This window comes from Callospermophilus lateralis, chromosome 7 (genome assembly GCF_048772815.1).
Source record: "Callospermophilus lateralis isolate mCalLat2 chromosome 7, mCalLat2.hap1, whole genome shotgun sequence".
In the NCBI taxonomy this organism is placed as follows: Eukaryota; Metazoa; Chordata; class Mammalia; order Rodentia; family Sciuridae; genus Callospermophilus; species Callospermophilus lateralis.
In genome coordinates this window covers 127885857-127902795 of record NC_135311.1, presented here as the reverse complement: position 1 = coordinate 127902795, position 16939 = coordinate 127885857, and the positions used below count along the sequence as shown (strand labels likewise).

General features: G+C 53.6%; 2 protein-coding genes across 6 annotated transcripts in view; both read right to left on the bottom strand.

Moving 5' to 3' along the window:
• The window catches only part of Tcea3 (transcription elongation factor A3), a 37853-nt gene extending 30109 nt beyond the window's left edge, over positions 1-7744 (bottom strand). Inside the window, exons 1-4 of one of the 2 annotated variants that reach the window (XM_076861060.1) lie at positions 7542-7744; positions 2344-2406; positions 1572-1677; positions 921-1065 (exon numbers count right to left, since the gene is read on the bottom strand). In XM_076861060.1, the coding sequence (XP_076717175.1) occupies positions 921-1065; positions 1572-1677; positions 2344-2406; positions 7542-7610 (383 nt within the window). In that variant the 5' untranslated portion in view covers positions 7611-7744. Of the gene's footprint in view, positions 1-920; positions 1066-1571; positions 1678-2343; positions 2407-6790; positions 6872-7541 lie in introns of those variants that run through there. The other variant, XM_076861058.1, reaches the window with a different exon arrangement.
• A 3670-nt stretch (positions 7745-11414) lies between these two features.
• The window catches only part of Asap3 (ArfGAP with SH3 domain, ankyrin repeat and PH domain 3), a 43294-nt gene continuing 37769 nt past the window's right edge, over positions 11415-16939 (bottom strand). For all 4 annotated transcript variants that reach the window (XM_077109967.1, XM_077109968.1, XM_076861051.2 and 1 more), the window contains 8 exons: positions 16657-16742; positions 16403-16518; positions 15769-15836; positions 15573-15680; positions 15269-15464; positions 14301-14523; positions 13627-13717; positions 11415-12740 (listed from right to left, as the gene is read on the bottom strand). In XM_077109967.1, the coding sequence (XP_076966082.1) occupies positions 12666-12740; positions 13627-13717; positions 14301-14523; positions 15269-15464; positions 15573-15680; positions 15769-15836; positions 16403-16518; positions 16657-16742 (963 nt within the window). In that variant the 3' untranslated portion in view covers positions 11415-12665. The remainder of the gene's footprint in view (positions 12741-13626; positions 13718-14300; positions 14524-15268; positions 15465-15572; positions 15681-15768; positions 15837-16402; positions 16519-16656; positions 16743-16939) is intronic.

Below are 16939 nucleotides of genomic sequence, written 5' to 3'. Positions count from 1 at the left end.
TTGTCTCAGCCTCCTCAAGACTTATTTAGAATTCTTGAAGGTTTTAATCTACTGTGAAGTTTATGGCCTTTGAACCTGAGACTCATGCCATTTGGGGATGACCTGGCTAGGGTGGGCAAGGGGGGGACAGGGACAGAATTGAGGCAAACAACTGTTCTATTCCTGCTGGCAGAAGGGTGGAGAACCCCACTCCATCACATAATAGCCCCGTGGTCTGGGGAAGCCTCTGCTCCCCTGACCTCAGCTTCCTGGTGGCAGATGGGAATGCCAAGAAAAAGCTTCACCAAACACTTCTTCCCAATGGACAAATGAGCTCCAGTCCCAGGGGCCCTGAAGACATGACAAAAGTGGCCCATGGGGTGGGTCACCAGGCAATGCCACTTAGAGAGCAAATGACCCCTGGCTGGAAAAGCTATCTAGACAGGAAAGGCCGAGAATGAACTGTAAATAATCAGTGGAGATCCACAGCTCTGTGCTGCCCCGAGGGCCGTGGGTCATGTCAGTGGGTGGCGGCCTTGCTGGATCCCAGACTCTCTGCCTCCAGGACCAGCACCATATCTGGGACAGGAAGCTTCTAAGCCCAGGGTTCCCCACCCACAGCGGTCGCATTTCCCTGTCTTGGGCTGTTTCCTGGTGGCTGGAATACAGCTCTGGAGGCTGTGTGGTTCCCTCTGAGAACTCTGGAGGCCCAGCAAGGCCTACCGGCACACCTGTGTCCCCTCCCTGCATCCTAAGCAAACCCACCTTGAGTTTATTTGGTTCTGTCAGGTTGCGCCAAAGTCCCCTGGAGGGAGCACTGTAGGAGACAATGACGGTACCTCCCAGGCTGTGAGGCTGCAGTTGAGACACTATACACAGAACTGCTGGCGGGTGGAGGGATGAGTGTCAGACCCCTTCTCCCCACCCCAGAAGAGAAATACCTGTTTGGGGGCTCTTCTCCTCTTTTCTTTTTTGGAGAAGAAAGGCCTGCTTCGGGCTTCCAATCTGAACAGTCGAGGTCTTTCTCCTTCTTCTTGGCTTTCTCTCTTTCCTCTCCTTTTTCCCCTTTGGGATGTCCTGGGGATTCTGAAAGCAAAAGGGAGGCATTGTCCCTCAGCTCAGCACCTTCTCAGCAGAACCCCGTGTGACTCTGGGAAGGAGGGAACGAAGGGCAGGGACCAGGACAGGTGCACATACTGTCACACACACACACACACACACACATACACACATACACTTAATACAAACGCACACATAGCATGCGTGCGTGCGTGTAAAACACATTTTCACATGGGGACATAAATATAAGTGGCCCCACATCTACATGCACAGTGACACAACTGTGTGCAGGTAGACACGTCCTGCGGGCACAAACAGAAACGTTCAAAGAAGCACATGCATGGGCAAGCTCATAGTGACGCGTCTTGCTCTCCTGTACACAACACGGACATTCCTCACCAGCTTCCTCCCTGGTCCGTCTGTCTTTGATTAAGTCACTCAGCAGACACACTGAGCGCCTGCTATGAGCCAGGCTCTGTCCCCTACCAAGGCCAGGAGGGAAACATGGTGAAAACCAGCCCTGCCCCTCTCACCCAGCAATCGCTTCCAGTTTTTGATGAGGACCTTGGCCAAGGACACCACCTCCCTGTCTGAGCAGTGCTTGCGAACCCCGTTGACGGCAACTCCAATCCTGGTCGTCTGCAAAGCAAAGGGGTCAAGGGCTGCCTGGAATGGACGAGCAGGGTTGGCTGTCCCCCGAGGCAGCACCTGCCATGGCTCAGTCCCCACATCCTCTCCTACCCAGACCTCTCCAGAGCCCCTGTTCTGATCAGTGGCTGGTGTAATGACCCCAGTCCTACAGCTAGCCTACAGCTACGGCCCTGACCTGCCTCGCTGTGTGGGGTCAGTGCCCAGCTGAGGACAGGACAGTTGGCTGCTCAGGACCCCTCCCCATTCCCAGCCCCCTGGCATCTGTTAGCTCAAGTTTCATCTCGGTGGCAACTCCGGCTCCCACACTTTGGGTCTGTGCTCATCTTCCAGAGCCAGGAGCTTCTGTAAGTTTGGGGGCAATCCAGGGAGGATTTAAGGACAGTGGAACTTTTCCCTCTTCCTGGATCCCTGGCCTCTTACATTCCACAGGCCCAGGGTCTGGGAATTAGGGTGCTCAAGGAAAGCAAATCAGCCTCCCCAGACCAAAGCCTCTGTGAGTTAGAAAGTACCCAGCCTCCTACAAGATGCTTCTGGGTCCCCCTGGGCCAACCCCCATGTCTGCACCTCAAGATGCCCCTCCCACAAGACGACCCTCAGAAATTCCTCCCTGACTCCACCCTTGCAGGTCTCCCCCAGAAGACTCCCCACACACACCTGCAGCAGCTGGATGGACATCTGACAGCTGTTCAGCTTCTTCAGAAGGTCAAGGGCCCCTTCCTGTGGGAGGTCACAAGGTGAGATTGACTACTGTGTGAGCTTGGTGGGAGGAGAGGGCCCAAGACACACCTAATGGAAGGGCAGACGTGGAGCAGAAAAGGAAGAAGTCCCCTCCCAGACTAACCTTCTGACTTCCGCCTCTGGCACCGAGCTGCACGGAGACCAGCCTGACCACCCGCTCACCCTGACCCCTGACCGTGCCCTCCCGCTTCCCCTTGTCTTCCTCTAGATGAACCTGTGCCTCTGTAGCCTCCCTCCCTCCCTTCCCAGTGGTGAGCTGTGAGCTTTCACAGGTGACGACTGTAGGCATTTACTTTTTTTCCAGAGATAGGGTCTCACTATGTTGCCCAGGCTAGCCTCGCACTCGGGGGCTCGAGCATCTTCCTGCCTCAGCCTCAGGTGCGCACCACTGCACCTGGGTCTTGTGAGCTTTTCCCCACAGTTTTACTGAGGTGTAATTGACATACCATAAAGACACATATTGTAGTGTACGATTTGATGAGTTTTGGCAAACGTCTAACCCATGAAACCACCACTAAGGTGAAGATAAGAACATGGTCATTATCCCCAGAGGTTTCCTTGGGCTCTCTTTTATTTATTTATTAATTAAACATTTATTCTTAAGCTTAGGTGGATACAACATCATTATTTTACATTTATGTGGTGCTGAGGATCAAACCTGGTGCCTTCTGCGTTCTAGGCGAGCGCTCTACCACTGAGCCACAACCCCAGCCCTTGGGCTCTCTTTTAATCCATCCCTCCCACCACCCCCAACCCCAGAAAACCACTGCTCTGCTTTGTATCACTGTAGGTGACCTTGGTTTTTTTTTGGGGGGGGGCAGTATTCAGAGGTGCTTTACCACTGAGCCATATCCCCAGGCGCTTGTTCCTTTTGGAAACAGGGTCTCTCTAATTTGCTTAAGCCCTCACTAAATTGCTGAGGCTGGCTTTGAACTTGTGATTCTCCTGCCTCAGCCTCCAGAGCTACTGGGATTATACAGGTATGCACCATTGCTCCTGGCATGACCTTGCATTTTTAAGGAATGTATATAAAAAGTGCAGGCTGAGAGTTAAGGTTGTGGCTCAGCAGTAGAGTGCTCACCTGGCATGGGTGAGGCCCTGGGTTCGATCCTCAGCACCACATAAAAATAAATAAATAAATAAAGGTATTGTGTCCAACTACAACTAAAAAATAGATACTTTAAAAAAAAAGTGCAGGCTGAACACTTTTTCACTAGCTCAATTATTCTGAGATTCATCCTGGTCACCACAGCCATCAACAGTTTCTTTTTATTGCTCAGTAGTTTTCCATTGTGTGCATGTACCATAGTGTTTATCCATTTGCTGTGGGTGGGTCTTTTGGGTGGTTTCCAGCTTGGGGTTCCTAAACTCAGGCTTCTAGAAACACTCATTTTCAAGTCTTCGTGTGGACAAACACTCTTATCCCTCTTGGCTAAAGACAACCATTTTAATCTGAGGCCTGAGGGCTGTGCACAGAGCCCAGAGTCCCCAGATGAATGCATGCGTAGATGGGAGGGGAAGGAGGGAAGCTTAGATTTGAAAATGTGGCTGCCAGGCCCTGTACACACTTGTGACCGTTTTAGCCTTCTTCCTCCCTCCCCCTTCCTAGAAGCCAGGCCATTGCTTCTCCACCTAAGATCAAGTGGAGTGTCTCGAGGCCAGTCCCAGCCCCCAGTCCTGAGATAGGTTCCCTGGGGAACACCAGCTGACTGTGTCCTGGATGTCCTTTGCAGGGTTCCAGCTGCCAACCCCGCCCTGGGAGGACCTGGACCACCTCCCGCGGGCTGCCCTCTGTCAGTCCTGAACCTCTTATAGATCTTGGGTTCAGTGTGTCTTCAGAGCTGCACCCTGAAGATGTGAGTGTGCTTGAACTTGTGGGCCTACAACTCGGTCTACAATATGTGCCAGGCTCTCTTCTAAGAATTTTACCTGCTCTGAGTTCTCACAATGAAGTAGGTACTATTTATTTCCCCAATTTTTTACAGATTGATTATCCTATTTTCACAAAAGACGAATCCAGTAAACAGAGAAGTTAAATAATTTGCTCAATGTTCCAACTTTGGAAGGAGCTGGACTGGGATTCAAACTCAGGCCTCTGGAATCTCACCACTTGACAAACTATGAGGGCATGGACATAGATCTGTCTAGACAAGCACCATCAGGGAATAGCAAGGTCACGTGCTGACTAACATTTGATGGCCAGCTGTCCAAAAAAAAATTAAAAAAATAACACTTGATCTGTTGTGTTTGCCAATTTCTGTGGTGGAAAAACTCTTCCCATGGCCAAGCTCAAGCTACTGACATGCTGTCACCGAATTGAAACAGATAAAAGGAAGAAAAGTGCAGTACCATACCATCTAGCATTTTCAACATCTGGATTTATTTAATAGAAATAAATTACCTCTAGACTATAGATGAGAGTAAAATAATGAGGAAATGATGATTTTGAAATATTACCTCTGTTTTTCATATAACTTAGTTAATTAAAAGCAGACAATCTGATTTTTAAAATAATGGCCGAGTTTATCAACCAGCTTGCAAAATTGCTGAAAATTCTACAATCAGTGCTAAAATAGCTCTGCTTGCCACTGGGTGCCTGTCTCTGTAAAGTGGGGTCAGACTGGAGAATAGCCACAAGCCTGGTTGTACCTGCTTTGGAAAGCCACGTGCAAAGGTTACAAGGTGTGCCTCTCTAGGTGTGTAGCCAGCAATTTCTCTGATTCAGGTGTGGAGCTCTGAGTATGCAGCCTGGGGCCCATGGGTGTTTGTCTTTGTGGAATGACAGCTGAGTTACTGTGTCCAAATGTGTGAATGCGGCTGTTTGCTGAGTCTGTAGCTTTGCAAGTCTGGGTCTAGCTGGGTTGTGTGCATTCCTGTGTGTGGTTGTCCTTTGTACCTTTCTACAACTATCATGGTCAGTGTGCATCATTTGGGTCGTGCCTGTCATGTCAGTGTCAGTAGCCATACCTCCCACGCAGTTAGGTTCTTAGATGCCTGACTGGCTATTGCTGTGTAGGGTGCCTGTGTGTGACTGTCTGTTGATGTAACTGTAGCTGTGACTGTGGGTGCTTGGTTGTCTGTTGGAAGCTGTTTTAGCTGGTGCCAGCAGCTCACAGCATCTGACAAAACCCTAAGTCCCTGGGAGTTCAGGATTCATAATAAGCCTGGGCTGAGCTGCAACGTGGAGCATCCGTCTTCTTACAGGAAGTGTGTCCTCCTTTGCCTAACCACCACTGGGCGGGCCCACTTTCACTCCCAGGGCAGGCCCCACCTTTCTCGGCTAGATGCCCAGAGCTCTGTGCCCACCCAGATGCTGCCAAGAGCCCAGGCGCAGACGTGGCTATAGACTGGTTTTGCACTGTAAGGACCCTACCGCCAGACTCGCAGCTTTCCTGGGAGGGCTCTGGACACTTCCAAGGGAACCCATCCCCAAGGGACACTGTTTCCTCTTCCCATTTCACAAAGGAGGAAACGAAGGCCAAAAGAAGGAAAGTAGAGTGACTTGCCTTGGGCCATAAAAGGAGTGAGCTCCTGCTCCTGGTCTTTATCCTAATTCTTTCTTTAGATCCCTTAAGCTCCCCTGAACTGCACCCCCACGCCTTACCCAGAGGCTCAGAATTTCTTTCCTGGCCCTAGTGAGGGTTGGCAAGAGGCTGTGCTGGGATAACCTGTCTATCTGACATAGAATTCAGCTCAGGATACCTGGCTGGGCCCTGCCACCCCCAGCTGGGAACACACCCATCCCCCTCTGTTTTACTGAGGATTTAGAGAAGCCCTGCAGGGGAGCAGGTGGAGGCTGGGAGTGTCAGGGGAGAAGCTCCCAGCACCTTGCAGGGCTCCACTGTACCTTTCTGTGTCCACTGGCTGTGGAGAAACAAGTCTCTATCTCTGGCTCTTACCAGGCAGCAGGCTGAGTAGGACTTCACACACTGAGGAACGCTCAGGAGATCCTGAGGCAGGGAATTTTCCCTACTGATGGCTGAAGAAACCAAGGCTCTGGTCTTTATATGGATGCCATCTCATTACTGTCCACCCTAGGACCCCCTGACACTTCATGGTTCCAGGGACGCTTCCCTCTAGCCTTGGTCACCTTTCTGTGGGCCCTTCCTTCCCAAGTTTCTAAGGTCAAGAAATGTACTGGAAATGCAGGTCCTGATGCAGCATTCAGGCTACGGATGGTGGGAGGAAGAGGACCCTAGGACAGGGCAAGGTGGAGGGCATCCCCACGGGTCCTCTCCCTTCTCTTTTCCTCACTGGGTGAGCCCAGGCCCTCGGGTACTATGGCCAAGTTTGCTCTGGCAAGGCGACGCGGCAGCCTCCTGCCTGAGGCAAAGATCACCGGGAAGATCAAACATTAACTCACCGCTGGGCCCGCGCTCCGCGCTGCAGGGACTGAGGGCCCAGGAGCCCTCAGGTAGGGCGGTGGGCCCGGATCCCCCATCTCCCTCCCGCCGCGCACCTCCCCGCGCAGGGCCGCCCAGCCCGGCCTCCCGCCTGCCCCTTCCCCCGCCCGCACCTGTTCCACCCCGCCCGCCCCGGCCCCACCCAGCGGCCAAGGAAAAAGTTGCAAACAGAACCGCTCCTGGCACCCAGGCTGTGGGCTTGCGGGATCCGCTCCACTCCAGCAGATCCCCTCCGGGGCGCGGAGGAAACTCTGCTCAGCACCCTTCTCAGCCCGTCTCTTTGATCCTTCTCGGGCCACCCAAAGTTTGTTCCTCTAGTCCCAGCCTTCCCCGCCACTCAGGGCTTTGCACACACCGTGAGCGCAGGGACTCCCAAAGTCTTTTCCAGGCTCCACGCCCGCTTTCCCTGGCGACCCTGCACAAACCGTTCCACGATGAACCCGACGCGTCCAGAGGGACGTGCACCAGCTGCGCCTCCGCCTCCTGGGCCTGCACGATCCCCCGGCGCCCTGGGCCGTGTTCACGCCCACCCCGAGGTGCCCAGCAAGGGTCCCTCGGGGCCCTGCGCCCTACACCATCCCGCCTCCCTGGGGTCCCAGTGCCCCATTCTCGCCCGCCGGGCGCGCTGCCCGCACACGCCCCTGGGCTCCCTGGCTCGCCCGCACCGCGCCTCCCGGGGCGGGGGCTGCGGCCCAAACTCTGCAGCCTCACCGTGTTCTTCCTGGCCACCATCTTCTCCAGCTTTTTGGCGATCCTCAGCAACTCCTCTTCCTGGCCCATGTTGGCTCTCGACGCCTGGCCGGGCGAGGGACGCAGGGCAGCAGTCAGGACGCGGGGCAGCGGGCTCCGGAGCAGAGGGCGCGCAACCCGCGCGGGCCCCAAACACACAGGACACACACACGCCTGGCGGGGGCGGGGCTCTCCCCTCCCCCCCCCCGCCTCCCCACAGTCAGGGGGAGGGGTAACGTGCACTAAATATAGACTTCAAGGACTCGCCCGGGCCAAGATTGCCTGCGCTGGTCTGTCGGGCCTCTTGGAGGGACGGGGCACTTCACCTAGGACCCTTCCAGGAGTGCCGGGGGACTGAAGGGCGACTGGGGGAAGAGGGCTTTCTGGCGAGCTCAGAGGCCCTTGTCCCGGGCCACTAGAGGCGGTCGTGGCGCGGAGGTCTCCTGAGGGTGCCCAAGAGCTCCAGGAAGAGTTTTGGGTTCTCGCGTGTCTGCATGGTTGCAGCTCAAACAGGGAGGACCCACGTACGTGCCTATGGCCAAGGGCAGACAACTTGGTGTACTCGAATCACGTCTCAGTGAAGTGCAGCTGTGCCCCAACTTAAGCTCACTCCCTGCGCTCGACTTGTGTATGCGCCTGTATCCTGCTGTTTTGGTCTGAGTGCTCAGAGTTTAGTCTATTTTGTAACCATGAGGTTTTGCGTTTCTAGCAAGCTCTAAAGTGCTCGGGGTGCTGCTGGTCCCAGGGCCATACCTGGAGTGGTGAGGGAGATTCTTAAGGGCACCCAACTGAGAGATAAGGACCAGGTGTCCACCGGTGCCCAGTATTTATTCAGCTTCAGACCAGGGCCTTCCCAGCCGGTTTGGGTTTGGAAGGGTAATTTGCAGAGGAGGGGCAGAACCACTGCCCAGCTCCCCCAGCTGTGCACACATTAGCCTTCCTGATGAGCATCTCCTGAGTGTTCCTCGGAGACCTGGTCCCTTAGTGCCTTTCTGAATCAGCAAGTTTAATGGGCAGAAAATGACCTTCCCATTGGGCATGGTGGTGCACGCCTGTAATCCCAGTAGCTTGGGAGGCTGAGGCAGGAGAATGGAGAGTTCAAAGTCAGCCTCAGCTACTTAATGAGGCCCTAAACAACTCAGTGAGACTGAGTTTAGTTTAGGAATGTGGCTTAGTGGTTAAGTGCCCCTGGGCTCAATCCCTGGTACAAAAAACAAAACAACTGGTCCATGGTTGGGGAGCTGTGGCTTGGTGTGTCTAGTGAAATTTCCAGACTGAGAAACCCCAAACTCAGAGACCACCATTGCTGTGACCAGCACAGCCCTTAAGACAGAAATCTGCGAGGGGTGATGGGGGATTGAAGAAATACAAACAGACACACATAGCTGACAGAAGTTCACAGTGAAACTTGCAAGACATCAACGTTATCTTGTTATGCCCAAATTCTCTGTGCCTGGGAGTTGGTGCCTGAGCTCAAGGTCCTGACTGATCCAGCTCTGCCCCTTCAGGAGCCTCCTCCTCTTTCCCGGGCATCACCATAGCAACTGATCCTTTTTTCTTTCTTTCTTTTTTTTTTTTTTTTTTTTTGTGGTGCTGGGGATTGAACCCAGGGCTTTGTGCATGAGAGGCAAGTACTCTACCAACTGAGCTAAATCCCCAACCTGCAACTGGGCCATCTTTATACAGGAAGTTCCTAGTACAAGCGCAGTCATGAGGTCGTCAGAAACCATGGTTCAAGTCATGGCTGTCTACACCCCATCCCAGTCTGTGTGGACTCCTGTCTTCCAGTTGCTGTTGTGTGCCTGAGGTTAAGTAGGACAGGGTGGATTTTTTTCATTCATTGAACAAATGTGTCTTGAGTATCCAAGTAACAAGCAAGACTCACCCAGTCCCAGCAAGCTGGGCAAGAGAAACTTTATTTCATTTTTGGGTATTGGTTATTGACCCTAAGGGCACTTAATCACTTAGCCACATCCTCAGCTCTTTCTATTTTTTGAGACAGGGTCTCACTAAGTTGCTTAGGGCCTTGCTAAGTTGCTGAGGCTGATTTCGAGCTTGTGATCCTCCTGTTTTTTCCTGAATAGCTGGGATTACAGGCATGAGCCACTGTACCTGTCAGGAGAAACTTTAAGCAGGGATATGATCAATGAATGTATTTACCACAGCTGAGCTGGGGTTAGGGGGAGGTGGAGGGCATTTTTAAAAACACATCTGAGGGGGCCTGTACAAGCAGGGGTGTCACCTACTCAGAAGAAATGAAGTTCATTGAACTGAAATGCTGAGAGGGAGTTGGAAGAAAAAGTTCATGTAAAGGAGGAAGAAACAGCCATTCATTCAACATATATTCATTGAGCACCTAAATTGTGCCAGGCAGTTTTAGCCCTAAGCATCTAAAGAGGAACAAAGCAGTCCCTTAGAGCTCCAAATGTGCAACACAACTTGAGGTATATTCTAAGTATCATCTCTCAAAGGCACCCAGCAAGATAAACTCTTGGTGCTTGAAGTGGTCAGCCCTCATCAACACATCCTTTATTGTCTCCCACCCTGCCCTGGTACTAGGGATTGAATCCAGGGGCACTTTATTACTGAGCCACATTCCCAGTCCTTATTTCTTATTTGGAGACAGGGTATCATTAAGTTGCTTAGGGCCTTACTCAGTTGCTGAGGTTGGCCTCAAACTTGCAATCCTCCTGCCTCAGCTTCTGAGTCACCAGGATTACATGTGAATGCTTAGCTGTTGCCTTTTTAAATTTATTTTGCACACTGGTCTTGCTAAGTTGCCAAGGTTGGCCTCATACTTATTTTGCAATCTTCCCCCCTCAGTCTCCCAAGTAGCTGGGATATAGGCACACACCACCACATGTGGGTCTTTGGGGGTTTTTTTTTTTTTTTTTTTGAACTATTTCACTTCTCTATACCCTCATTATGTTTCTGGGATCACCTCACAAATCAAATATTTGCTCCTAAATCCTTGTCTCAGAGGGCAAAAGGGACTGGTGGGGCCTGTGGCAAAGGCAAAAGCTTTGACTCTCCAGCAGACAGTGCAGGGCTCTCTCCACACCAGGGCTTCACAGCCTCGGCACTACTAACCTCTTGGACAGGACAATTCACTGTCGGGTGTGTGGCTATGGTCTGGATATGGTTTCAGTGTCCCTAAAAGGTTCACATGCTGGAAGCCTGGTCTCCAACGTGGTGATGTTAAAGGGTAGGGAAGCTTTAAGGGTGCAGCCTCATGGAAGGTAATTAGGTCATGGAGTCACTGCCTCGGAAGGAATTCATGCTGATCTCCTGGACTGAGTGCTTGTTAGAAAGTGAGGCTACTGGGCTGGGGTGGTGGCGCAGAGGTAGAGTGCTTGCCTAGCATGTGTGAGGCACTGGGTTGGGTTCTCAGCACCACAAAAAAGAAAGTGAGGCTACCCCACACCTTGGCATCTTCTGCATGCAGCTGATTCCTTCCCCTGCCATATTGTGACATGGTCAGGGGGCCTCTGCCAGGGTGCTGGCACATGCTGTTTGGACCCTCCAGCCACCAGAATTGTGAGTCAAATAAACCTCTCTACTTTAGAAAGTACAGTCTCTGGTATTTTGTCATAGAAACACTAAACAAATTAAGACATGGGCATGTTTAACAGCATCCCTGACCTTAGTCCACTAGATGCCAGTAGCACTCTCTAGTTGGGGGGTGGGGGAAAGAAGGAAAAAAAAAAAAAATCTCTGTACCAGACACCTCCTGGGGCAAAACCGGCCCTGATGGCACTACAGTCACGGCTCCACACCAGGCTGTCTCCCTCGCAGGATCCAGAGAAAGAATTCCAGGGCCCAAGAGTCAGATCTCATAAATGAAATCAATGGAACTTATCTCCTCCAAATCCTTTATTAGAGATGAATGAAATAACACATCCGAGATGAACAGAGCCATACTCGGAGGGCTCAGAAGGCAATCCGTTTCTGTGGGCCCACACAGCAGTCAGACCTCCTGGGTAAGTGACCCAGCCTCCCTGCAGACTGCTGTGCTGCTGGCCTTGACGCCCTCTGGTCTCCTCTGCTTGGCCTGGCCCATCCCCACCAGGGCCCAGCACCCATGGCTGTAAAACTGAGGTGTTAGCGGTTGGTGATGATTTCAGAGAATCGGCTTCTAACTGGGGCTGAGCAGTGGTGGACTTCTGGCACTGGGAAGGACCTTGAAGGCTTTGCTCTATCCCTCTCCTGCCTCCTTTCTCAGCCCCTCTCACCCAAGACTGGCAGGCTCCTGAGTTCACAGAAAGAAGAGATAAGTGGGGATCCATCACCCCAGTTCCTTTCCTCTTGCTAAGTCATGGAGATAAACAAAAGCAGGTGAGCCATGCTCTACTTCGTGGCTGGGGAAGACATTAGAGATCCCTGGGAAGACTGGATTGTCCCTCGCGACTGGCATTCAGAATGTCTATTTAACAGCCAGTTCAGCATAGGCCCTGGCCAACTAGAATAAAGATGAGCTACAGACAAATGTCATGGTCAGATGGGAAACCAGATGACAGCACGTCCTGCTCCTCATTCCAGAACCGTCCTCTGGAACCTGGTCCTGCCCATTCCCAAGTCAGACCTTGAGACCAGCTTCCCTGCTGGGGACCACACCTATAGGAAGGACCCTGGCCTTTCCCATGTGGCATCCATAGTGCCTCACACAGGCCTGGACACAGAGCTGGAACTCAGTAAAGGAACACTGGACTAAGAATAGTGAGAAGACAGTCCCTGGTCCGGCAGAGTCCGTGATCTGGAAGTGAACGAGGGCGCCCCGGGCTGATGGGAGAAACCGTCCTGGTCTGACGGGGAACCGAAAGTTCTGTGTCTGAACCGAGCTCAGTAGCACTCAGACCTAACCTCTGGGTGCCTGGCCATGGAGGGCAATGAGACAGCAGGAAAAGGACCATCTCAGCCCCATCATGAAAGGGCACAGCTTCCTTGGCAGGGACATGGTCCACAGCAAGAGGAAGGCCATCCACAGAGACACGAGGGATGGAGAGCCGGGACCCAAGGGAATGGATGCCTTCACTCTCCCAACTTTGTGTGCTCAAGTTCCACTTGAGCGCTGGGGTTCAAAATGGCCATGCAGGGGTCAGCAAGTCCCTAGTCTTGCAAAAGGCGCCCAGAACTTGCCGGGAGAACCCCAGTCTTTGCGCCATCCCCTTCAGGGAAGCCAACCTGGGGAGAGAAAGATGAAACCGAGTTCTAGGTTCTATCATGCACTAGGTGATCATCACACTTGGCTTCACGATTTCCCCATGCTGAGGAGGTTAAATTGTTCCAATTTTTACACACCGAGGCTTAAAGAAATAAAGCAACTTGCCCACTAAAGCCACTTTCCTCTGACATTGAGCTTTTACAACCGTACACGCCACAAGAGACTAAATGCCAGGTGATGGCTACCGGCTATCAGGGCAGTAGTGGAGCGCGGATTTGTACTGGTACCTGACAGATGGACAAAATATTATGACTCTCCAGGGGAGCCAGCTCCTGTCCTGCCAACCCCCATGCCCAGTGCAGACATCCAGTGCCATCCCTGAGAATCCAGGGAAGCCAGGAACGGAGGAGGCCACCTTCCTCTGGGCTTTGGTCTCTGCCCACTGCAGGTGCCACTCAATATATGTAACTGCTGAAGACTCGGTGACCTCAGCAGGGAGAAGCCAGATTAAGGCTCTGGCTCTCTCCCTGTTCCCATCACACCCCTCTATGCCTGGGATCTGGAAGTCCATGCGGATCCTAGAAGCCCCCGGTACAAGGGGAGAGATGGACGGAGGCCAGGTGTGCAGCGGCCCTACTCCCGCTGAAGAAGGCCTGGCTCCTCCTCCCTTGGGGAGCAACACAACTTGGGCCACTTCGCCGCCTCCACTTCTTGAGGCCTGGGCTCACTGCAGCTACACGCGGGCCTGGGTGGGAAGGAAAGCCCCGGGGCAGGGACTTGCACCAGGTGGCCATCTGGATCCACATGTGCCCCAGCCATGGGGAGAAACTTCTACCCAACGACACCTACTCCTGACCGACTCTCAGGCCCCCCCACTGCCCTCAGACACAGTCCCAGGGCTCCTACCTGTGTGCTCCTTCTGGGCACAGGCTGCCGGGCTGAGGGACCATCTTCCAGGCTCCGGGCTCCCCGTCGATAGGAGCGAGTGCTCTCCGAGCTAGAAGGCAAGGAAAGACCACCCGGGTTGCCTTGGTGCCCAGAGCCCCTCTGAGTGAGGAGAAAGGGCTCAGGAAGAGAGCGAGTGAGGCCGGGGCTTAGGATGGGGGGCATGGAGTCCTCAAGGCTGCCTAGTCTGGGTCCATAATAGGTCCCAGAGGCCTGGAATGACCCCCAGAGGGCTCTGAGGATATCACCACATCGGTTCGCCCAAACTCCTGCTGGAAAGGGTTTGTGAGGAAGGGAGAGGATTGGGTTCTGCGTTGGATCTGCGGACAAAGTAAGGGCCGCACTCAGAGTCTCTGAATGAGCCTTGCAGGTGGGGCTGAGCCTTCTTTCCTCCAGCCTCAGCACCAAGGTCCGTCCCAGACTCCTCCCCAGCTCTGCAGGCCAACCTGGGGGTAGGTGGGGGCAGGGGGCCACACCCCTAAGCCCAAGGTCTAGCATCCCCACCTAGGGCATGGGCCCCAGAGCTAGGATGTGGCCCAGTCTTGAGGGAGGTGCTTTTTAGAGGTGGGGAAACAAATGGGTGATCAGAGACATCAGGAGACTTGCCTAGTTTCCACAGCTGGGCCCTCACCCACCTGAATCGGACGGGGAGATACACCTCTGCAGGGGTGGCTCCAGGGGCCAGGCTGGGTCGGGAGGTGCCCGGGGTCTCCTGGAGGCCCTCCTCCAAGCTGAGCAGGCCTTGACTGGCTCCCCCAGGCTCCATGGGGCTTGTGAGGCTGGAGGAGGAGGTGGCTAGACTGCCCAGGCTCTCAGAGGCCTCGGGGGGCTCTGAACTCAGGCTGGGGACTTCAGGATCTGGAACCAGAAATGATAGACCCCATTTTTATCATCCCCTCTGCTGTCTTTCAAAGCGGCCTTTGACCTCTAGGATTGGCCTTGGTTCCCTCCCAGCTCCCAGCCCCCTCTTCCTCCCCACCTTCTCCAGCTGCACATCTGTTCACAGCAGCAGCTGGCCCCCCAGCCGCTTGCCCTCCTGCTCCTGCTCACCCTTCCCCTCAGCCTGGCCTCTCCTGCCCATCCCTCAGTTCAGCTCCCACCCCTGACCACTCATTCCCAGCAGGACCTGCCCGCTCCCACCCCCGGATGGACCTTGTCCTGGAGGACAAGCCTGCTCTAGTCATTCAACCACTGTTCCCAAGCACAGGCACACTGCATGAAGATCCCAAGTCCCTGTCTTCCTGAGATTAAGGCTTTGAATCTTATCACACTGAGCCTTGTGATATCATCGATTGTATTTCACTTTTCATCTTCTCACTAGAGGTGTCCCAGAAGTCCTCAAAGGACTCAGGACTCAGTAGATGCTTCAAAAAACTCCTGCCTTTCTTTTTTATTTAAGTGGAGTGCTGAGGAATTTGGAATAAGACAGACCTGGGTTTGAACTCCACACCAGAGGCTTATCAGCGGTGGAAACTTAAGCATGTTACTTAACCTCTCGCAGGAGGATAACCTCTAAAGAGAGGTGACTGTGAGCGTGATGTGGACTGGCTGGCACTCTCAGTTCAGGGTCCCAGCATACAGAGGACCTCAATAAATGGTATACCTCCGTTGGCATGTCCTGCACGTCCTTGGATTGTTGTCCGAGAAGAGCTTTTGACTGGCAAGGGTGGGGGGCAGTCTTCACTCTGGCTCTGCTGGGCGGCTGGTCCTAGGCTGGTGAAGGTCTCATAGGTCTTGTTGCTGATGTCCAGCCTGCCACTGGCCCAGCGGGCTTGGGCTGGGGGCTTCAGAGGGCAGCGCTGTGGGGCGAGGACAGCCGTTTCCCCAGTTCAGCCTGCCCTCCCACACCAGGCCCACGCTGGCTTTCCTTCCGCCACCTAGAGGCTGCAGCAGGGGCTGGCACCCACCTTCTCTTCCTCATCCTCCTCGCTGTCAGAGCCAGGCTCCATAGACATTCCCCAGGGGTAGTCTACATGCAGAGGGAAGGTGAGGGTCCCAGCCTGGGCCTGATCCAGCTGCCAGAGAAAAAGGCTGCCAGTTCAGAGGCCAAGGGCCCAGCAAGGAAGGAGAAAGGTCGGAGGGCAGCCCCACCCTCTCACTCACCAGCTCCTCACACTCCTTGTGCTGCTTCTTCCTGGCCACATCCAGAGCTGTCTCTCCAGCCTCGTTCACTGTGAAGGGGTAAAGTCAGGGTCATGGTCAGGGCCAAGGAGACATTACAACTTAGGTAAGATGGGCCTCTGGAATTAGAATGTTGGGCTTTGAATCCTGGCCTCGAAACTTTGAAGCTATGTGAGATTAAGTAAGATATTTAACCTCTCTGGGCCTTAACTGTCTTATTTATAAAATGAGTATAATACTTGAAAGTATCTGACCAGGTTATTGTAAGAATTAAATTAATTAACAGGTATAAGTCAGTGCAGGCATATTAGTAAGCAGAAGCTATTATAGTCACTATCACCCAGATTTGGCTATATTTATTTTGATAGATACTTTCAGAAATGTTACTTAATTTCATCCCTTTGGCAGGGCTGCCACATCAGTGGTGTCACTCCCATTTTACAGATGAGGAGACTGAAGTTCAAAAGATGAGTGACAGCCGCCCTAGGTCACAGAGGCAGTCAGAAGCAAGCCAGGTTAGCACCCAAGTGTGTCTGCAAAGCCCACACTTGACAGGCAGGAAGCCGTAGCCGGGAGCTGGGATGGGCTGTGCGGGAGGAGGTGTCCCTGGTCGCACCTGTGCCCACAGCTGCTCTCCCTCTCAGCAGCAGCTTGATGCAGTCGGCCTGGCCGTGGAGCGCCGCGCAGTGCAGGGCAGTGTTCCCGTCCGCAGCCTTGGCATCCAGGTGACCACTGGGGGAGGGGTTCAGGGGGCAAGGAGGGGAACCCAGTTGGGGGGGTAAAAGTTAGGGGAAAGGAAAAGAGGAGACCAGGAGATGGGGGCGGGAAAGCGGGCAGTGCAAGGAGGGGCTGAGGGCAGCAGGTTCTCACCCGTTCTGGATGATGAAGTCCACCAGGGGCAGGGAGGCCTGGCTGGCTACTTTGATAGCCAAGTGCAGGGCAAGCTCTCCGGGCACCTGAACACATGCCCACACCTGAGTTTCCCCAGGTCACCTGCCCCCAGCCCAGCGCTGCCCTCTTGGACCCCTGCTGCCGCCAACCTCTAGATAAGAAGCTGCCAGAACCCGAGAGACAAGACCCAACGGACAGAACCATGGTGTGGGGAGAGGGGCAAGGACTAACCGCCCCTCAGTGTTTCCTTCATGGCTCTTTC